This window comes from Chenopodium album, chromosome 15 (assembly GCF_948465745.1).
Source record: "Chenopodium album chromosome 15, dcCheAlbu1.1, whole genome shotgun sequence".
NCBI classification, from domain to species: Eukaryota; Viridiplantae; Streptophyta; class Magnoliopsida; order Caryophyllales; family Amaranthaceae; genus Chenopodium; species Chenopodium album.
This window is the reverse complement of record NC_137848.1, coordinates 8,827,247-8,849,902: the sequence shown is the minus strand read 5'-3', so window position 1 is coordinate 8,849,902 and position 22,656 is coordinate 8,827,247. Positions and strand designations below refer to the sequence as shown.

Here is a 22,656-nt window from a genome sequence, read left to right as displayed (position 1 = left end):
ATCTTCTCTTTTTGAAACTTAGCCGCACCTAAAATTAACCGCACCTAAAATCCTAAACTATCGCTTATTAGCTGATACTTTTGTTGGTTGATTTGTTGATCATTTTCTCTGCGATCCTCAGATATAGATAGGAAGAACTCCTTGAGAATCTAGGTGCGGCTAAGTTTCAAATCTTCTCTTTTTGAAACTTAGCCGCACCTAAAATTAACCTTTTCGTATGGAAAATTCTTTTGAATAGTTTATCTAATACACAAATCTTAGCCCTATGTAATAGTTATGTCCTTACCTTTTGTGCTTTCTACAATACCTATTCTTAATCCCAATAGTATTTATTCTCCTCATCTCTTTCTCTTTGGATAAGTGTCCATTGCTTCTCTCAGCAATTTCGGATCTTTAGTCCTTTGTTTCTATGCGCAATTGGATTGGAACCCTCCCTTTCTCTTTTCAGACCCTAGACCTATTTCGTTCACTTAAAACCGACTCTTTTAGCTTCCTCCCTTAGATAGCCTTCCTTTTGTGGAGTATCTGGGAATGTCATCGTAATGCAATCATTTTTAAAGATAGATATGTTGAGGGTAAAAATACCCCATCATGCGATTCAATCCTAAAGGTGACATGTGGCCTAATAATTGTGCAACATGCGTGTCCCAATAGGAAGAAGATGCATGGAAACTCAGAATAATCACTTGAGAGAGTGGAAAGACAACTATTACATTAATAACCCAATTCCCAAGAAATGCACTAAAACGGCCCCCCCTAAAGGGATACGTGCCCTTATCCAATTGTGCAGCCAATCAGAGTTCCCCATTCTAGGATACTAAGTCTTAGAAGGACACACATTCCTACCCCTGTGAATACCCTAATCATTCATGATGGGAGGAGTGGATTGAAACATTGCATTCAAGACATTATTTATTGTTGTTTGCTCTAACTTCTCTCTATTTTCTCTCTCTAAAATCCCTTCGTTTTTCGATTACTAACTTAATCGTTGTATTTTGCAAGTGTCTTCAACTGTCCGAGTTGCATTGAAAATCCATATCCCATGAGAATCACAAACCCCAAAACAGATATACTATCGCCAATATTAATCTTATTTACATTTGTGTTTGTCAGGAATGGTAGCCTCATTCTTTTTTAGATGAAATACACCATTCTAACACCGCTCTCAGTCGTAGCCTACTCGGCCTACCTCTTCTATTGTTTCTTATTCCCCTCCCCCTTTGAGCTATTGTAGACTTAATTTTGACGGTTTTGTCCTTCAAAATTTTTGCCTCAATTGGTGTTGTCCTTAGAGATGTTTAGGAAATCATATACCTAGTCTAACCTAAAATTTAGGTTCTTGCCCAACTTTTCTTGTTGAGGCTATTGCCCTTCGTAATTGTCTTCTTTTAGCCAAATAACATAATTTGCTCGAGAACGCTTCTGTCGGTGATGGATGGATGAAATCAAAACATTTTGGATTCTTTTTAGGCATTCTAACATTTCTTAGTCCTAACACGTTTTTTCATAAAGGAAATCCGACTACAGATTATGTTTCTCTCTCGCCTATTCTACTCCGACTTATCAAGACATCGACCAATTATGAATATCAAAATTTCTTTTTTTTTACTACACTACTGTACTAGCTAGACATATTAAGACAATCTTGTGAAAAAACGTACCAATATTCACCACGTATCTTATTTAAAAAAAAATAAATAAATAAATTGACTGTATTTTTCCTATTTTCTCCACAAGGCAGCAACTTGTTCATCTGATCGAATTCAGAAATAGAGAGAGAAGAGGAAGAAGGAGATGACTGTAGCAGCAGGAATTGGGTATACATTAATAGCATTAGGCCCTTCTTTGTCACTCTTTATCTCTGTCATCGCCAAAAAACCCTTCTTGATCCTCACCGTTCTCTCCAGGTATTTCTCTCCATTTTCTATATTTTTCTTTTTCATTTCTTATTTATGCAATTAAACCCAGAAAATGAACTGGGTAGTTTTCAATTTTAATGGGTTTTATTCAATGTTCTTAGTCATCCTTAATTTTTGTGATTACTATGTCAATTCTATGTACTTCGTATTAGATTAGTGATTTTGCTAACTAAAGAGATTATTTAATTTTCTGTTTAGTTGTTGCATTTTTTATTTATAATGAGTTTGGTAGTTTTGCTGATTGTTTGGCTGAGGTTCATCTTTGTACTGAGTTTTGATGGTTTGTATATTACACCATTTTCAGCAGGTCTTAGGGTTTTTATGCTGTTTTGTCGATGTTTCGAGAACCTATAGTACAATGAAATAATACAACTCAATTGTCAGATTTGATTATTTCTAGACAGTAAGAATGAGATCAGAGAGAACAATGAAACCGTGCTTGATGGTTAATTGCTTGCTGTTTGGTTTGAGATAGGAGAAATAATTTGTGTGATACAAGAAAGAAAGGAGCTATGTGCCAGAGAGGTTTTTGTTAGTTCCAAGATGAATGCCCAATGCTTAAAGGTTTTTGTGTGGAATGATCAAAGAGATATCCCTCTTCTTGAGAGTTGCGAGATCTTTGAGCTATTCATTTCTGTTAGGCATATTATCTATCGCTTAGTAGCAAAGTTTGAGACGGAGCAGATTTGGAGTTTGGAGCATGGGAGTAGTTTAGCAGAACTCAGTCTTATGGGAATGAAATTTGCCGACTGAGCAATTAAGTGTATTCGCCTGAGGTATTGATTAACCACCTTAGATTCACTTCTTAACTGAAATTTTGAGTGGCTACCTTAGGTTTACTTCTTAGAACTTAGAAGCCTGGGGTATTGAATAGCCACTTTAGATCCACCTGTCAGCTACTTGAGGTATTGAATAGCCACCTTAGATTTCACTTCTTAGTAATTTGAAGAATTTACATGGAGATTATCATCTTTATTGCTTACCATACTATACCATATCCTAGGTATTGAATAGCCACCTACGGCTTACCATAACACATTCCAATGTGTTTAAGGAGGTTTTTTTTAAAGTTGGGATAAGATCATAGGAGGGAGAGTGGGTAGGATATACTGCAGCCTTAACCATGCAGCTGCAAAGAGGCTCTTTTAGCCTTGACCTTGCAATCAAAAAAAGGTTTCTCCGTCAGATCCTTTATTTTAGATGCAATTTACTGACTTACTACTTTACAATAAAAAGAGAAGTCAAGGACATTTTAGTGGAACATTTGCTATAAAGAAAGGAGAGGCATTACCTTTCCTTATAAAGCTCCTCTGTAATTGTTTTGTCTACTTAAACTAATATTGAATTGTTTTTATCTTGTCCACAATCACTAGCAATTCCAACTTCATGTTGGCTAGTTCCAGGAACTATCCAAACTGACTTGATCTTTCCAGCTTCGCAAACTGACCATATAAGTAATTCTAATTCTAACTTTTATTTTATTAAGGAGGAACTGAAACCGTCCATCAGGATTTCTGACTAATGCTTAGCAGCTTCCTACTCCTGCTGGAAAATGGGAATTGTTTATTTAGAGCTTTTCTTGATAGCTAATACTTGTCACTAGTGCTTGACTACAAAGTTGTCCTCGAGCAGGTTTTCTTATACACCAGATTATGGTATTAAGAAGAGGGGCAATATATAATGTAAGTAGACATGTTTGCTGCAATTTTGAAATGGTAACTTTTATTGTGGACATTTGTTCTCTAGATCTTTGTTTCTGTGGTTTATTAGCAAAGTGGTTTTTTTAATTTTAAAAAGTACTTCCCTAAAGCTGAGTCTGAGTTAACTTAGATGATTGTTGGAGTTGTTTCCATATGCAGCTGAAAAATATATCTATGCTCAAGGATTTGGTATGTTATCGAGGATACCATAAGCTTCGGATTCTCAGTTCTCGCTTCTAAAGATTGAAGTTACTCTAAGGAGTTAGATGTGAAAATAGAATGCTCTGATCCTACGGAAAAGATTCAACTAAGAGGCCAATCAACTATTGGATCTGTTTAAGTTTATCATAATTGTACTTCAAAGAGTGACTTTAGGTGAAGCCATGATGGTGTGCTGTATGACATAATCTTTCATATTTCTACTTAGGGCCTGATTTCTCTATTTTTCCTGTATTGTACAATACTTAATCTCTATTGTCCAGACTAGAAGGTTGTTATCTTATTATTTGAGTTCTTGTAAGTAGCTGTATCAAAGTAGTATTTTGGTTCCGTTAGGATAATGAATGGACAAATGTTCCCCTCAAATTTGTCTCACTTGTCTTTTATTCGAATTTGCAGCACACTACTATGGCTGGTGAGTTTGATTATGCTTTCAGGGCTTTGGAGGGGCTTTTTGCCTTTCAAGTCAACAGCATGGTGGCCGTATGCAATTCTTGTCTTTACATCTGTTTGCTTTCAGGAAGGACTTCGTATTCTACTATGGAAAGCTTACCTGTATGTAACTATGCTTCCTCGTATATTGCATCTCTTGTACATGTACTGATTTTAATGTATTTTGAGTTATCTATCTCTTATGCAAGAGGAGAGTACTCTCATAGAGTCATAGTACATCTTACCTTTTTCTTTGCTATATCTTTCAAATTTTCATCCATTATAATTTCTTTTTTGTTTTCTATAAGAAAATATATATCAGAAGAAATCCACTAAGAAGTTGTGGGTGTATATTTTGCAATGGGGTAAATTTTTTGCGTTATATGGTAAGATAAGGATAAAAAGAGCAATAATTTAGTGTATTAGTTGCCTCTGGAGTGAGGAACCTATACATCTACTTTTGAAGTTTTTGTAGGTTATTTCAGTTGAAAGTTTTTTAGTATTATTTTCGAAAATTTTGGCCTGATCATTTAAGAAGAGCTGGTTCAATATAACTTAGCCTCTTTAAAAAAAAAACTTAGCCTGTTCAAAAAAAAAAAAAAAAAAAAAACTTAGCCTCTTTAAAAACGACACTCTGCTTTCATGCTGGAGTCTATGTGGAAGATGGAATGTAATAAAATTGTAACTGATACTTCTTTCTTTCTTTTTTTTTTGTTGGTCATCACTCATCTTCTTCCATGTAACCTTGCACAGGAGGTTGGAGGACATGTTGGACGCATTTGCTGATAGGCTTTCGAAACCTCGCCTGTTTCTGACTGATAAGATGCAGATTGCTTTAGGTAAGCAAGAAATATTTTGTAGTATGGATAAGTGCCATTGAAGCCGTTGCTATGGTAATCTGACATGGTCTTTGGACTGTGATCTCACAAAAATGTTTTTATTTTTTCCCCCCTTGTGAACTATTGTTGTTTCCAATTTTGCTGGTTTTTGTGTTGTACATGGTCCTTTTTTTTTTTTTTTTTTTTCCCCACCTCAATATATTGTTTAAGCTATGAGCTAAGTTGCTAAATTGTTTGCCTATATATCTCTTTGGGGGAAGCTGGGAAGTAGGTAGTAGATTTGTCCTTGATTTTAACTTTTGCAGATGCTGCTTTAGGAATCACTGGTCAGTGAAGAGGATCTGACTTTTGGTTGTCAGAACTAGCAAGGAGGGGTGTCTTGGGGATTTTAAACTATAGACCCTAGATATTCTATCCGCTGAGTTTTGGGCAGCAACCAGTCTATTTCTGATTGTCTGGATTCATATCTTCTTCATGGAGACTTAAATGCGTGATATTATCCTGCTAAATTATGCTAAGAATCTATGGCTAGTAGTGACAATACTTAATCTGCAGCGGCTGATTTTAAATTTTGTGCCTTTGGTGGCTTTGTATTTCCGAGACAATAACAGTAGTGCATTTTGGAAACAAGCTTGTTGCTATTTCTATGTATAGATATTTATTATTCCTATTCTGTGGGTTTTTTTTCATGATGTAAATAGATGTAGTATATCTTGTGCTTTTGTTGAACAGACTAATAGTTCTAATCCAGTTCATGTGCTTTTTCTTCAAATCAATTGCAAGCAGCTGGTGGCTTAGGTCATGGTGTGGCTCATGCTGTTTTTTTCTGCCTTAGCCTTTTGACACCTTCATTTGGACCTGCAACTTATTATGCTGACAGATGCACATGGATGCCTTTCTTTCTCATTTCGGGTGAGTCAGATTTCAATAGATTTTCCTTTCAGTTTGTACATAGGTATGAATGGGTAAAGTTGCCGAAGGCCCTTTAATCTCTCTTTTGGTGGTTTTCGGAAGCACCGAGGGCGCAGGAGGGAGGGGAAGGAGTTTCTTGTAGATGACCTAAAATACAGTGGCTCTCCCAAAATTTAGAAAAAGTACACAGTTTTTTCACATTCTAAAGAAATGATAGATTCAACTGATAGATTCCATCAAAAAGAACTATTTTGTTTAAAATTATATGTATACATAGTATTGGTGGTGGCCCTGGTAGCGGAGTGTAGTACTATGAATATCTTGCTACAGAAATTCAACCTCTGTAAGATCTTTTTTCTGTTATGCATTTAAACAAAATTTTATTTAAAAGTCATGAGACTCATGACTGTTCTTTCCCCTGTAATCATATTTCAAATGCTTCTAAATTGTTAAAAAATTCTTATTGACCATATCTTATTAAGTTGAAAACATGGAGAAATTTTGTATGATAACCTTCAAGGTGAAATATACCTTTTTATATAGTCAAACATCAAGGCACACCCTGTAATTTGACTAATTTCTTTAGTTTTTAAGGGTGTTTATGTGAGTGTATTGATGGGGAAGGGATAAACAGCTACGAGGTTTATTTTACATCTGTTTATTTACTTTGGTTATCATCTAAAACACTCATATTGTTGATATGCGATTGTTGAAATTTCACTAAAGGCAATTTTTTGATTTGTCTATTGCAGCTATTATTGCTCTTGCATTTGTTACCATTCATACATTCTCAATGGTGATTGCCTTCAACGGATATTCTGAATCGAAGAGAGTTGACCAGTATTTTGTTCCTATCGTTCATCTGATTGCTGGAATGCTGGTATACTTGCACACCCTGTTATTAGTTCAGCATATATTTCTTTTGTTGTGGTACAACGAATAATGTGCGCATTATTCTGCATGAAATGTGTGACAATATTCCTGTTAGCATTTTGTTGTTATGTGGTCTCGGTTATGGCTGCTCATAATAAGTTAAGCATTATGTAGTCGTGCTGGTATACTTGCACACCCTTTTGTTTAGTTCAGCATATATTTTCTTTTGTTGTGGTACAACGAATGATGTGCTCATTATTCTGCATGAAATGTGTGACAATATTCCTGTTAGCATTTTGTTGTTATGTTGTTAGGTAGGAAGTGTGCTGTTTGTTGGCCAGAATTTTGGATAGAGTTGTCGGAGATGAGAGAGAAGGTTAGGGGAGGGGGATATTAGTACCTTCATTAACTTCATTATGAGGGAGGGATGGATGGACATTTAGAGAGCGGACATTTATCCACTTGTAAAAATACTTTAGTAAACTCATTCCTCAATGCTAAAAGCTGAATAAAATTACTCAGTTGTAATACATTTATCAAAGTACAGTCAGTTGTGGAGATTTTTAAAAAAAATTTATAACAATTGTAGTCTTTGGAGCAATAATCATTAGCTTGTCAACGTAGACACAGATAACAGATAAGGGCAACTTTCTATTTAGTAATGTGATTATTGTTGAGAACTGGGTGATATAATAAGGGAGTGTTTTGCAATTTTATAAAATTAATTCAGTATTTTGTCTGCCTCAACATTAGATCTAATTGTGATTTAAGTTACCTTACTATATTGTGGTTTATCTGCTGGACATAAATAAGAAACTCTGCCCTCTTTTTTCCAGACACTCATTAATTTTGCTCCTGGTGGGTGCATCATTTCCATTCCTTTGCTGTATTTTATGGCTGCGTTGACACTGATTCATTGTGGGAAGATGGCGTGGAGAAGATTGGTTGATGAACAGCGTAGAGGAATTACTTTGCAGTAGTCGATCATCTTTCTTACAAACTCAGTTACGTAGCCAGTCCCACAATACTTCCTTAATTAACCCATACTCTTCAAGTACGCTATAGAATCTTCCTCCATTGAATTTGCGAATCTATGTCATTTAGATTTTTTCTCTTTGAGCAACCCAATCTCCAGTTATAGGCGAGATATATGGTCAGATTCTTTGAGGTTCAGGTAAAAGGCTGAACAGGTGCAGTTTATTAAAAAATTTACTGTAGGATGTATGCTTTAACAATTACTGTTGACTTGTAAATTACATACGAAGTATTTAGCTTAATATGCTGCACCATGTAAATATTATTGTAAACTCAATCATTTAAGCTCTTTTTTCTTTTTTTCCTTTTGGTTATCTGTGACTGGATGGGTTTCCATCTGTAGTAGAGAACTAAAAGATTGAGAAAATGAGCAAATGCACAAAGGAATCGTCAAACACAACCAAAAATAACTATTGAAGACCTTCACCTCAACTAGACAGGAATCACAGGACCCCTTCGCCTTTGACTGGTTTAGGTGAAGGGGGAACAATAGGGAGGGTTATTGGGTTCGAGCAATAGGTCATGCCAATTTTATGCCTTCTACCTTTCCTACATACATGATACATCAGCTGTGAGATTTTGTGCAAAGGTTAAGGTTACAATTTACAAACAATGTGGCTCGTGAAGTACATAACACGAACATTTTCTCAAGCCACTTGTACTTTTAAGCAGTTCTTTGGAGCAACATAAAACTTTTTCTGGAACCATTAGAAATTTAGAATTATAAGTTACATACGTAAAAACTTACCACTCTACAAGGTTATAAACAGATTATTCTATTATCACTTTATTTACAGCACAGAAGACTAGAAGATCATGGTATAATGGCGATAAAAAACTAATACTTCGTACATCAGTTATGGAGTTTGTGGAAAACTGCTAGAATTTTTCTTGCACAGCCAAAACCTATTTACACCGGTTACCGATATCTAAATGGAAGAAATTACAACGTAGATCAGCTCATCTAACCTTGAAAGTCATACTTGTATTTCTTTATCACTATCACTAAGCAAAATAATGAAGGAACGATATCTGCAGTACATATTATACAGATACAAACGCCTAAAGGAAAGGGGGAAAAATTTTGTATCTCAAATCTCTAATCAATAATATACTCAATTCATGTTAGCATGGGTATTTATTTGTGAAAGACCTTCCAAATCTCTCTATCAGTCATCTCTTTGACTAAATGAACTCCAAAAATGTTCTCATCGACTATATTTCTCAAATGCCGAGCTCCACTGTTGAAGCCAACATAATTCCTCTTTGTCGCTAGATATAGAACTCCATAAGGAGGCCTAAGACACTGGTATAACAAAACACAGTAAAAGCGTTTCAGTAAACAGCATAATTTAAGAGAGTTGCAAAATGAGCCAGGCAAACTGATAAGAAACATTAATAGTGAACGAATGGAGCTCACCTTTTTAATCAGTGCATAGAGTTTCTTCAGAGAGGTTACTGAGCAAGGAATCTCAGTCATCAAAACAACATCGTAACCACAATCCCCATGATCTGATTCACTAGCCCTTTCCCAGGCTCGGCTTCCAGAAAGCTTCCGAGAACGCCTCGGTTTTGTTGAGGACTCTTGCCCAGTTATGCTGCCTTCTTGGCTACTACAACCATCATTAAAATCATCCTCTGAAAAGCACATACTCATTCCAGGAGTAGCTTCAAAAGCATCATTTCTCACAACAGATAAGACAGAGGGTAGCTCTTCCCAGTCCCCAGCATAAAAATGCACAGCGGGAGCCAAAGGTTGCCTAGATGGAGTCACAGGCCCCTCAGGTTGGCGACTTTGTCGGTCTCTAGCATGTTCCAAATTAGCCAGGACATTGGGAATGGTTGCACATCTAATAGTTTCTGCATTTATGTCTTGAAAATGCACAGTACATGCACCCTGCATTTGGTGACAAGACAGTTGATGAGTTATAGACACTACTGCAATTGTTTTGTCCATATATTTGATCTCAGGGAAGGAAAAAAAAAAAAAAAAAAAAAACACGAGATTATTATCTTACCCTTGCTTTTCAAATCATGTTTGCTTAAAATAGTGCCACTATGAAAATTCAACAATGTTTTTGGGAATTTCAAAGAAACCAAGTGGACAAAGTATTAAACAATCGAATGAAGTACCCCCAGCTTTCCCTCGGCCCCCTTCCCCCCACTCAGTCTCATGGTCTTATTCCTAGCTCTCTTAAAAATATTCCATACAAGAGGATTGATAGTCTACAGATTTCTGCTCAGGCTCAAGATCCAATGGGTAAAACAACAGTTAATTGATGATCACCGAAACAGGGCTGAGAATCTAATAGTTTACTTGCATGACATCCTCACCCAGTCACCCACCACCAAAACGGCCAAAAGTAGGAGCAGAGAAGAATATACAACTTTATTGGTGTCAGAACCCGATAATATGGAAATATACTAGCTTTCCCACTACTGAAAGTCAGGTTCAGGGCTCTTGGATTGTCTAGTAGGGCAACAACGGGAATGCAATTATGCAATGAGCGAAATAGAACACAGCAGAAAGCAGGAAATTGATCGGATCGGGTTTATAAACGTCTATCATCCTATTGTTGATCAAATGACATATCACTAAAAGGCTTCCCATATATTATCATGGAAAAAACAAAGAGCACAGATCTCCCCGATCAAAGTACATCACAGACAAGGAAAAAATATTCACAAGGTTCCTCAAAATTCATCCAGATATAGAGATCTAAAATATTCAGGTTATGTAGTTGAAGTGTGGTGGAACATCATTCCAGCAGCAAAAAAATGGAGAAATATGAAATTAGCTAAAGCTCATCAACTAGAATACATATATACCTTCAAGCATGCAAAAATACCAGGAAGCCCATAGCTGCAGGAAAGCTGTCACAAGAAAAATAAAAATGTATCAACTTTTGAAGTGAAACTTGTAGAGAGATCAATTCAATCGGAGTGAAAATGAAAAAGATAGTCCCCAAGAAATCAGCAAAGGATTTGGACTGAAAATTTTTGTACAAAACCTCAAATGGAAAAAAATAATATTACTTCTAATAAAGCAAAGTTTTCTGCCCATTATATACACACCTCAAGCACTCTTTTGCCCCTGAAGCTTAATTGCCCATCACGGATCTCATGTTTAAGGACATTTACAAGATCAAACGAACTATCCCAGGGTTTGAGTGATGCTGCACATAAGATAAACTCATATTTATTTATAATAAATGTTTATATTGACCTTTTTTAAAAAAATAAAAAATTTATATCAATCAACAAAAAAAGAAACTAAAAGAAGCATATTTGCAAGGCTACAGAGGACATTGGAACTTTATAAAAGCATCAATTCACTTACCATCCATTTTTGAGCATATTGTTTCAAGCCCGCTGAAACCAACTATATCTGCAACATTAATCTTTCCCTGCAATACACAAGCAACTCACGAGTTTCATAGATCTAGGACACACAGTCTTGAGCTACGGCAGACCTGGATAAGATAGTAATAATTTAATAACCGTCCTTCAACACTGCTCAGTTAGAAAGTGAAAAATCAGAAGAGGCAAGGTTGCTAGATGCATACAGTCATTCAGATGAACTTACATGTTAGTAACTTAGTACTACTACTTTAACAGTTTTTCGATCACAATAAAGCGCTCCAACTTACAAATTTTAAATATCCAAGTATAAAAGTTTGGATTTATTCAAATTGAACTGCAACACCAACCAATCACTTCGAAGCAAATCTAAAAAACAATCTGTTGGCCAAGACCAACACACAAAAATTGGCACAACTCCAATTCATCACCACGGCAGAAAAACCTATCCTCTCACCCAACTACGTGGATACTAGGTGACTTTGACATTTGCATAAATACTCTTCAATATTTCTACCACATACTACACTGAAATGTCCTGTGCATTCAATGTCTGCTCCACTAGATGATTTATGAATTCGATAGGGCCTAAGCAGAAGTTTTATATTCCAAATACAACCAGTATGGTATACCAAATAACCTTAACTTTTGTACTTGCCCAATGTAAATTTAACAGAACAAAAATATTTGATAACAAGTCCCAAGGAAAAACCTTGAATGCATGGAGTTCTTGTCCATCAGCATTCTCTCCATCACCCTTGGAGGTTTGTACCACCTAAGATAAGATAACAAGCGAGTCAATATGCTGCCGGACACCCAAATCATTTCAAAAGTGATGCATCCTAGTATCTATCAACACCTTCATCATCAGGTAAAGCAGGCAACAAAAAGATTTATAAAGTAACAGACTTCCATCGAATTCTTCAAAAGGTACTGAAAATAATTCTCACCTTTGATGGGAGAATTTCAACAGCGGGTGGAGTAAATTGTGCATCTCTGTCTGAAACAGCAGAGATGCTGGGATTTCCTCGATCATGGGGCAACAACCCTGGTAAGCACTGTGCTAACAATGACGTGGCACGCATAATGCTTGATCCTCACACTCAAACAATTCTGTAAACACAAGGAACAATTAGCCCTACATATACAAATCCTAAATAACATGTATAAGAAGATACTCCCTAATCACAAGTACAATGAGTACACTTACTTACAGCTCAAATAAAATAAGAGACTCATTTATGTGACAAAACACACATAAATTTGACATGAAATTGAACAAGTCTCCATATAACACAAATTAAAATTTAAAAAATAAAAATCCAATACAGAAAATTATGCAAAATATGAGATTACACAAGGAAAATCATTAATTAAGAAAACCTTAATTAAAATCCAACAACCACATAAATCTCCATCAAATCTAATTTTCCCCCATTTTTCTTAAGATCATGATAAACAAAATCAATAACACAAATAACAATCAACAAAACCCCCACTAAAATTCGATGCACAAAACCAACAATTATGCCAAATTAACAACTATCCAACAACAAATTCACAAACCCCACTTCACCAATCACATTTTCAAAGCAGACCCGGAAAAAATCACATCAAAAACAAGCAAAATTGAAGCAGAAACAAATAAAATAAGTGTTGGGAAACTCACCAAAGAGCTGAAATTGACAAAGATGAACAAGAAATGAGAGTTGAAATCTGAAAATAATAGAGATTAAAAATCAAACGAAGGAAGGGGTAAGTAGGAGGAAATGAGATCGCGAGGGATTACCAGAAAAATGGGAAATAAAAAAGGAAAGTCAAAAAGGGAGGAGAAGAAAAAAAGGAAAAGAGCTTACAGAGTGGAGAAAGAGAGAAGGACAGAGAGAAGCTTCGATTCAGAGTTCCTAGATAGTTTGGCAAACCCCATTGGCTCGTAAATTACTCCCTTTTAATTTGGTCATTATGTCGAGGTTGGTCGTGTGCTCTCTTGCTCATTCATCATTAGGCGTTAATATTCCCTCTGTTTCAAATTAGTTGTCAATGTACCTTATTGTATCGACTGTCGAGAATTATAACCTGAATTATATCCAGAATATGAGATCAAATCTTGTGCACATTGTTGGAAGTAATACAATTATATGCAAGATATGAGATTAAATCTTGTACACATTGTTGGAAGTAATACAAAGCAAAGTTGGTAGAAAATTTTACTTGGTATTTTCTAACCATTCTATTTTGGGAAAGTGTTTTGTTCCACATTGGTGGATATGAAAAGTTTACCTTATTTAGATATTTAAATATAAATAAAGATAATTAGTATTTAGCCTGTACAATGTACGGGTTAAATTTGTTGGTAAAATGTTTTTTTATATAGACAAAACATACATTTAATTTCATCAAAAAAAAAAAAATTATTATTATTATTTTAAATCAAAACATACATTTAATTTCATGAAATCTACCATGGAAAAAAAAATTATTATTTGTATTAATAGGTATACATATCATCACGAACTACGACATTAGGTAATTACAGCATAATTTAAACAAAAAATAAATCAATAAATTCATCAAAATTAAATTTATAAAGTATTAATTTTGCCATTTTGTGATAGATTTCATGAAATTAAAGGTATGATCTATGTTTTTTTTTTTTTTTTTTTTTTTTTTTGACAGATGTTTCTCTGTAATTTATTTTGTAATGTATGTCCAAAAAAAATGATAAATTCATGAAAGCTATCACAAAAATTACAAAATTAATATTTTGAATAGACTATGGGGAACAGTGATTTGGGAAATGATAATGATCGAAACCATTGTTAGGGTGTGTTCTATTCACCTGATTTTTACTTATATGAACTTATCTGAACTTATTAACCTTTAGTAGAACTTATTTTAGTTATAAATTAAACTTGGCAGCCCTGATTAACCCTTATCACAACTTATCAGAACTTATTTTTCCTGAACTTATCTTATCTGAACTTATTAACCCCTTATCTGAACTTATTAATCCTGAAATAAGTGAAAATAAGGTGAACAGAACAGAGTCTTAGTGTCATATGGGAAATGATATGAAAGCATTATTGGAAGAAGTAGAAAAACTACCAAATAAAAACCAAAAAAAAAAAAAAAAGGAAAGAAAAAAGAAAAATCCTACATAGCACTCTATATGGCCTTTAAATTAATTTTCATGTTATTAAATGTTAGTATAAATTTGAGAGCTTCCCCTTGTGGTTTGGGCTAGAAAAGGAATCCTCGTCCGCCCTAAAGCCCTAGATTTGTGATAAAATAAAATGATGTAATAAATCAAGGATAAAGGAAATTAAAAAAAAACATCAAATACTCTATTCGTCTCTCTTTCTTTTTATTTTTGCTTCATTGGTAATTTGGTTGGAAAGAGTTCATGAGAGAAAAGAGTGATAGGATCAATTGTAGTTGGTGTAAGGGGCCGTTTCGTTCGCACGGGGTAATCGGAATGGAATGAACAAAGGGAAAAACAAGGGATGGAATGAAAATACCGAAAATTTTCTATGTTGTTTGTTTTAAAAACAAAGGGAATGAGACCCACAAGTCCCACACCACACAGCCACCTGAAACCTTCACTCTCCAACGTTTCCAGCCACCAAACCACTCGCCGCACCTCCCTCACCATTCGCCTCCCTTCTCCGGCCATCCCCGCCCCTCGCACAGCTCTTCCCACCCCTCGCAAAACCTCCCTCAGCCCCGAAAAACTTCCCTCAGCCCTGAAATAACCCTAGAAACCAATCGAAATTGAACTTCACTCAATCAAAACAGGGCAGCGATGGAAGAGGTGTGACAACCTCCGACGAGGGTTGAGGGAGGTGCGAATATGGGTAGCAAGTTCCGACAAGGGGCCTAGGAAGATTTTCAAGGTCGGCGAGTGGCGGAGGAGGGACGACGACGGCCAGGGGAATGTTTTTGCTGGGGAGGGGACAAGCGGAGAAGGTCGGGGGGGGGGGGCGGTGAGGGTCAGGTAGGAAGGTGGTTAGGTTTTCCGGTGGTGTGGGTAGGTAGGAAGGTGGTGATGTGGTGGTGGTAGGGAATGTGAATGGAAATACCTAGGAGGGTGGGGAATGAACTTAGAAGGATTTGGAGGAATGGAGGGAGTAAGGGAATGGGAAAAAACGACTAACAAACAGCAACAAAGGGAATCAAGGTGGTTGATTCCCTTTCACTTTGATGAATACCCCCAACCAAATGGTCCCTAAGAGTAAAGCAATGGGTCCATATAAGTAATAACTATTTATGTATGGGAAAACTTAAAGGAATGAACTAATATTAACGTGGGACAAACTTAAAGGGACGGACTAAAAAGAAAAGTGAGGCAAACATCTAGGAACGTAGAAACTAGAAAGTAATTTAAGCTTTCTCGATGTCTAAAAGGTGGTGTCAACCAATGCAAAAACCTAAGTCGGTTTTTGCGCACCTTTTATTGACCCTTAAGTCCTCTAAACGAAACGAGATGGTTAATCTAAAACTAATATTGTTAAATAGATACTTTTCAGCTTGAGTTTAATTTAAGATATACTTTTTGAGCTTATTTGGGGGTATAATCGTCTTTTCAAGTACCAATGGAGGGGTACATGCATCTTTTCATGTACTAGTTTAGGGGTACATGTGTAATTTCCTCACCAAACAGTAAATGCAAGTTGCAAACAGTAATTGAACAGCTCACCAAAAGTACTGAATAAATGACCACACTTTTCAATATATTTACAAAAATGTCACCAGATTAACAAAAATTCGTTTATCTGGCAGATAAACTTGTATTTGCCAATACTTTTTATGCTAAAATTGTTTATGTTCCTAAAGTTCTTAACAATCTGAATTTTGACACTATTTAAATTTCAATTTAATCTTAATTCGTAATTTACACGTAATAAAATATTTATTCATGTGTGAATTTATTTTATTCATTGCCTAACTATTTCAACATACGAATCATTAAATTGAAAGCTCCGACAAATTGGACTTAAATGGAGAAGATGGGTACACCAAATACTACTAAGTAACACCAATCATTGTGTACGTGTTATATAGATAAAGATTTATAAGGTAGATACATAATCATCATTCAATACCATAATATAACTTCCTTTTATATATTATATTCATTGAACCCATACTTATATTTATATAGTTTTGTTGTTAACCATGAATTGACGTATATAATATGGTTAGTGGGAGTAATATAGACGTATAGTACAGTAGTTTAATTAATTTTCTGATAAAATATAAATATGATTTGATTAATTAGAGAGAAAGTGGGAGTAAAAACTGGAAGAGGAGCAGCGGCAGGTTGTTGGGGGATGAGGCTGTCACTTTGTCATTAGGGGGGTGGGCAGGTTGGACTTTGGAGGTGCAATTTTATCATTTTCATACTAATTACTATACTTTGTGTTTTGTTACTTTCGTAGTTTTATTTTTGATATGAATGTGGGGGAAATGGTGCATGTTGTTGTCACACATGACAACAAATAAAGGGGAGTGAATGTAATTGTTTTCGATTTTCGAATACTTGAAAAACTTTAGACCTCATATTGGTGAAGACTAGAGTACATTAGTACTTGTTATCGTCATTAATGATGAAAATAATTATAGGTAGTGACTTTCTCACAAGACCACACGTTTGAGTATTAGACTATCAAACTTTGTAATTTGGTGGGTCATGTCTAGAAAGCTAAATAGGTTCAAAAAAGTTACTCTATATATATGTCGTGTTTGAATCATGTTAATCTTCTACAAACGAGTCAAACACAACACAATTGCACAACCCATATACTATGTATTATGTTGTGCCTAGACATGGCAGTTAGTCCTTATTAATATGGTTTAGCTTTTTTTTGTCAATGAGTTAATTTTAAACTACTCAACACATAAGATTTAAATATTCATGCACGACCCATTGCTCACCCGCCCGATTAGACGACTAGCTGATAACCAGCTCAGGTTCAACTAATTTCATAATGTGGCTGGCCCATGCCCAACTGTTGCTCTACCTAATTACCTTCCATCGACAAAAAATAAAATAAAAATATAGAAGTAATTTTCAACTTCCTCAATAGTCCTTGTCAAATTAAAAAAAAAAAAAAAAAAAATCCTCAATAGTCAATACAAAAAGTCAACTATAAGTTCTTCATCTCTTCTCAGGCTCTCAAGAGTGAAGAACATAAATTTCGGAGACAATTAATTTATCTTCACTAAATTTAAATGCTTCCTATGCAATTTCGCCTTCTCTTTATCTATTGAAGAACAAACTTTCCACAATTAAGGTATTCCTTTGATGATCCTTTCCTATTTTTGGTTAGGGTTTATAATTTTTACCAATTTTGCGTTATTCATCCTTAATCTTGTTCAACAATCTAATATTCGAAACCAATTTATGAGCTTTGATTATTAACTTATTATTTTCATTTTTGAAATTCTGATTGGTCTGACAAAATTCCATTTTTCTTCAAGCTGCTTGAAACAATTGATTAAATTGTACACTGGTAGTACAAGTATTTGAAATTCGTCTGGTGTGTGAAATAGGCAATTTTTTTTTGGAATGTATATCAAAGTAGTGCAGTAGCCTTGTTCTGGAATGCTATAACTCTGGTAATAGAATTAAGAGTGAAAGTCCGGTTTTCGGTTTGGATTTGGCCCAAGTCTAGTTCAGTGTAATCCGAAATAAGATTCAGGTTTTCGATTTTGAGTCGGTCCATCCGAATTTCCACCAATTCCAATCCAATTTGATTAACCTTAGTTTATGGTGTGTGTTAGCTAAGAGGGATTGAGTAGTCTATCATTTTGTTCAAACACTTGGTGTGCCTATTTTGCTTGATGAGTTTAGGATTTATGAAAAATGATTTTACAGGATCAATTATGTGTATACGAATATACAACTTTCAGTAAGTTACATTCAGTATTGGTTTATGATCATTGTATTGTGTATGGCACTAGTGTGTTACGAGTTTACGGTCTTTGGCAAATTCTCAGGTTATAAGATGGGCTATGAGAGTAAAAGCTATTTGAATGTGATCATGGCATTTGATACTATTTCCATAAAACATGTTTTGTCAAGTCTTTAGCATCTTCCTTTGTTCAATTTTTAATGTCCTTCATGATTTATACTACATCCTAGTATTGGCCTTATAAGTAATCTTCTGCTGTTGCTCTACTTGTTCTGCTACATTAATAACAGGTTAGAAATTATCTGGTAGTATGATTATGACCATTTTTTAGCCTATTAGCTCAGCATGGCAGAGCGCTGTGTAGCATTTAGCAGCACAATGATGTAGGTTCAACTCCTACATAGGCTTATATAATCTTCGATGACAATCTACGTGTTCTGCTGCGTGCACTTACTTTAAGATAGATTTATTTTTCTTTTTTTTTACTCATTAATGAGGAAGTTAAGTTGGGTTTGATAGAGGGCTGAGACAGAAAACAACAAGCTCCTTTTCTCAAACATTTTCTTCTTTTTTTTTTTCTTTCTCCAAATTTTATTGGTACTCAGTTCAAGAAAACATCAGAGTTTTTACACCAGTATCTGAAATGTCACTCTTCTTTTCTTTTCTTTTCTTTTTTTTTTTCCCCCTTTTTTGTTCTTATCCTCACACTATATGTATGCTGAAACCTGATCATAACAAACAACATTGCAAAATTAAAAGTACAAAATGATAAATGTGGCAGCAAGAACTCAAGCCATTTCATGAACTAACCAAAGCTCTACTTCCATCTGCGAAAACAATGCGTTTTCAAACTTTCGTGCATTCCTCAAGTAAGAAGTCATCTTCAAACTCCATATCAACACCCTCGTGCCCGTCAAACTCGCCAAGGCCTACAAGGGTCTCAATTGGAAGATTTTCTGAAGCTAGTTCATTACCAGGGAACATGTTGTTCATACCAATAATAGATACCAATCTTATGAACTCTTCTACTGATTTACCAACTTTCAGAGGCATATCCTTTTTCTTCTTACCATGACTTCCATGCTTAAAAAACATATTTGAAGATTTAAACATGGATCTTCTTTTCCCAGGGACAATTACCACCAAGCTTCTACCACCAGCAGCAACATTAGTCTTCTGGGAGATGGACTTAAACTTGAAACTCTTTGATGTGCCTAAACTAGATTTTGTGCCGGGTACTGCCTTAGATTTCAACTTCTTAGGACAGAATTTCAGTCTGACAGAACTTGAAATTGCAAAACCACCTTTTGGAGAGCTTAGATCAGTGTTCAATTGTGTATTTTTTCGAGGTGATATGTTGAAAGAATCCCATGTCACATCCCAGTCTGCAGTTTTCTGATCAGTTGGCCAAAAAAGTGGACCATCATTGTCCATCTGATCTCCCCAATCATCAGTACACTCTGAGAGATCCATGTCAGAAGAATTGCTACCCTTCTTTAAGGATTCTTTTGGTGTTTCTTTTGGAGATATGCCTTCAAGATCATCCTCAAGGATTGGCGGGACCCTTCTCTTGAAACGGTTAGCTCGTTTACCAATCTTCGAGCATCTTTTCCCCCTTGTGGAAGCAGCAGCAGCAGCAGCATTCTTTCGACATCCCTTCTTAAAAGCAATCATCTTCGATGCACTTAAACCTGACATGAAAACAATCCGCTTTCCATTCCTACCTTGAAGCCGGAACCTGATGGAATCAGGAGTAACAGAGCTGTCTTCTCCTGATTTGAACCTTATCTTGTATACCCCTTTGCGAGGTGAAACTGAAAATGCATCCAAATCTTTCTGATCCCAGTCACAATCCACCCCATAAGGCCAAAATATCGGATCATCAGATTCCATTTCCCAATCCATGGAGTCAGACAGGAGGTCTGAAGACCACTCACTCTGGGAAGTACTCTCCTGTGTTGTAGATTTAGCAGATGAAGAAACTCCAACATCAGAAAAATAAGAATCCCAGTTGGACTCATAGTTGGGACTAGGAAAGTTAGACTCCAATTCATCCACTTGTGAGTCCACATCTGAAATGAACTTGGAATCTTCCACATCAAGATTGATCAAAGACACCCAAACGCCGGTTCTATCCATATTCCAGAATGAAGAGTTGTTGCTGGTGCTCAAAGCAAGCGAAGAAGAACAAGAAGAGTCGATGCTTTGTGAACGTTCTAGAGCTGATCCATCTGCCTCATGTGTCACCTCCTCTTTCTCTATTCTCCCCAATAAATTAGCTTCACATACAGGATTTATCACCTTTGACCCATCAAAAGCCTTAGGTGTCCTTAATGATCTAGGAAGAAAAGAGAGCACCCATTCGTCAAGACATGGATCAAGAGCGCTCATGAAGAGACCAAACTCTTGAGGGGACATGCTTCCTGAGGATAACCACAAGCAATCATCAGGGTTGGCCTTCCCTTCATCCTCGATCTGTTTATCGAGATACACATCAATATCCTCTTCCAATTTAATGGAACTCAGAATCTCCTTTCGCCTTCTGCAGATTGGGCCTAACTCCTTGATTCTTGACTTGATCAAGGCAGTGCTCCTTCTGTTTTTCTCAGGAATACTAGTACTCAGGTTCCTCTGCTCTCTCGTTGAAGAATTGGAAGAGGAAGATAACGAGCTAGCCTTTCGAACAAGTTTCTCCTTGGGGGGCTCATAGTTTATATCCTTTTGGCTACTCATATTCTGTTTTCCCTTTCTTTTAGAAGGAGACAAAGGGGAAGAAAATGAGTTTGCTCTTGGAGCAAGTTTCCCCTTGAGAAGTTCATGAGTGTCCTTCAGACAACTCCCACTTTTTTTCTCCTTCTTAGAGGGAGTAGAAGGGGAAGATATTGAGCTCGTTTTTCGAATTAGTTTCCTCTTAGGAAGTTCATGACTCTCTTTTTCACAACTTGGACCTTGCTTCTCCTTCCTCGAAGAAGTACTCGAGGAAGTGGATGAGCGTGCTCTTTCAATAACTACCATAATATTTTTATCTTTCTTTTTGTATTTTCCCTTTTAATCTATGTTTTTTTATCTTTTTTTTTTCTATTTTTTATTTATCTGATTGTGATGAATAGTAACAGCAGAATTCAAGTTCAGAACAAAGGAATTTAAACCAACAAAGAACTTCTACAAAGAAAGAACCTGACTTTTTTTGTATCAGCAAATTTCACCACCAAACAACAGCAGCAGCAGCAGCATTAGCTTCCCTTCAAATAGACCATCGATCGAACTATTGATTTCCCCATACCAAAACTAAACATATCTGCCAAGACTTTTTTTTTTTTTTTTGTTTGATTATTGCATCATACTGGATGCTCAAGAACAGCTTGGATATTCAACAGTAAAGTTTCAGGAAATTTTTTCAGACTGTATTTTTTTTTTTTTAATTTATGTTTTTTAGTGGTAGGTAAACTTTTTCATCTTTTTGGAGCCACAATGAAGGGGCGCTCAAATCTGAACAAGTGCTACATTATGCATATATATACACTAAAATTAAATTTCGAGCTTGAAAAAGTTTATTGACTTGTTAATAATAATAATAATATGATGATGATAATATAAAGTTTAGAAATGATCAAAGTATAATAAGTGTCACTTTTGCCTCTAAAGTCCAAAAGAAAGAACTTTCAACAAGATCAAAAGTTAACAATTTTCAGAATAATTGAGTGGGTCAACAATGAGAATTTTCAGCAATGATGAACAATTTCCAGGAGACAAATGACAAATTTGTTTGTGGGAAAGGCCAAACTATATATTCCAAAGAATGGGTTAATATAAATTAAGTTATTAAGTACTTTATGTTTTATCAAATTAATAATTAATAATATGATGATAATGATCTAACTTTATACTTTAATTATATGTCATTATCTAAAATAACTATCACTTTTTAACAAAAGTTACAGTTTGTCTTCAGATCATCTAATATTTGCATATGTATTGTTTTCCTGAATTCCCTGCCGTCCTTCTCCTCATCTCAAATTAAATAAATGGACTAAATATATAAATTTAGTGTATATTTTATTTCATTTTAAATAAAGGAAGTTGATGTATGCCCTATAAATTTTACTGAGTTTAGAACATGGAGGCCATAATATATGAACACATAAGCAAATTTTTTTCAAAAATGAAAATTAATTGAAGATAACAAAAACATGGAGGCCATGATCTATATATCATCTATGAATGACAAGTGTATCTTAATAAATCTGTATACTTCTTTATTACATCTGTTTCAAATTACTTGCTTTATAATAAGTTAGCACCCTTTTAATAAGAGTTCAAAATTTTAAGAATAGAGAAAAAAAAAAGTCGTCAACAAAAGGAAGAAATTATTGCCACATTCGTACTCCATACTCATAGTTCATTTGGATCATTTTAATTTCACAATGGGTCGGGTTTTTTTTTTTTTTTTTTG

At 35.3% G+C, this 22,656-nt stretch overlaps 2 protein-coding genes across 3 annotated transcripts; one reads left to right on the top strand and one right to left on the bottom strand.

Moving 5' to 3' along the window:
- The first annotated feature begins 1,710 nt into the window (after window positions 1-1,710).
- On the top strand, window positions 1,711-8,231 carry LOC145581817 (gamma-secretase subunit APH1-like). Its single transcript, XM_081638846.1, has 6 exons — window positions 1,711-1,907; window positions 4,238-4,393; window positions 5,024-5,109; window positions 5,896-6,021; window positions 6,774-6,901; window positions 7,731-8,231. Exons 1-6 carry the CDS (start codon window positions 1,795-1,797, stop codon window positions 7,872-7,874), a joined length of 753 nt encoding a protein of 250 aa, XP_081494972.1. The 5' UTR covers window positions 1,711-1,794; the 3' UTR covers window positions 7,875-8,231.
- Window positions 8,232-8,894: 663 nt separating this feature from the next.
- Window positions 8,895-13,256, bottom strand: LOC145581816 (uncharacterized). 2 transcript variants are annotated; one of them, XM_081638845.1, is made up of 9 exons: window positions 13,146-13,256; window positions 12,959-13,005; window positions 12,240-12,402; window positions 12,002-12,064; window positions 11,270-11,336; window positions 11,005-11,105; window positions 10,759-10,803; window positions 9,350-9,826; window positions 8,895-9,235 (listed from the first exon to the last, which is right to left on the bottom strand). In XM_081638845.1, exons 3-9 carry the CDS (start codon window positions 12,372-12,374, stop codon window positions 9,068-9,070), a joined length of 1,056 nt encoding a protein of 351 aa, XP_081494971.1. In that variant the 5' UTR covers window positions 12,375-12,402; window positions 12,959-13,005; window positions 13,146-13,256; the 3' UTR covers window positions 8,895-9,067. The 2 variants fall into 2 exon arrangements, with proteins under 2 accessions (XP_081494971.1, XP_081494970.1); XM_081638844.1 differs by lacking the exon at window positions 13,146-13,256 and having other exon boundaries at window positions 12,959-13,115.
- Between the last annotated feature and the right edge of the window lie 9,400 nt (window positions 13,257-22,656).

Excerpts from the sequence above, each read along its gene's own strand:
- LOC145581817 (XM_081638846.1), top strand. The coding sequence starts at position 1,795 with ATGACTGTAGCAGCAGGAATTGGGTATACATTAATAGCATTAGGCCCT. Across the intron at positions 5,110-5,895 it reads TAAGATGCAGATTGCTTTAG|CTGGTGGCTTAGGTCATGGT; the intron begins GTAAGCAAGAAA and ends AATTGCAAGCAG. Across the intron at positions 6,022-6,773 it reads GCCTTTCTTTCTCATTTCGG|CTATTATTGCTCTTGCATTT; the intron begins GTGAGTCAGATT and ends TGTCTATTGCAG.
- LOC145581816 (XM_081638845.1), bottom strand. The coding sequence starts at position 12,374 with ATGCGTGCCACGTCATTGTTAGCACAGTGCTTACCAGGGTTGTTGCCC. Across the intron at positions 10,804-11,004 it reads GGGGCAAAAGAGTGCTTGAG|CTTTCCTGCAGCTATGGGCT; the intron begins GTGTGTATATAA and ends TTCTTGTGACAG. Across the intron at positions 9,827-10,758 it reads GTATTTTTGCATGCTTGAAG|GGTGCATGTACTGTGCATTT; the intron begins GTATATATGTAT and ends CACCAAATGCAG.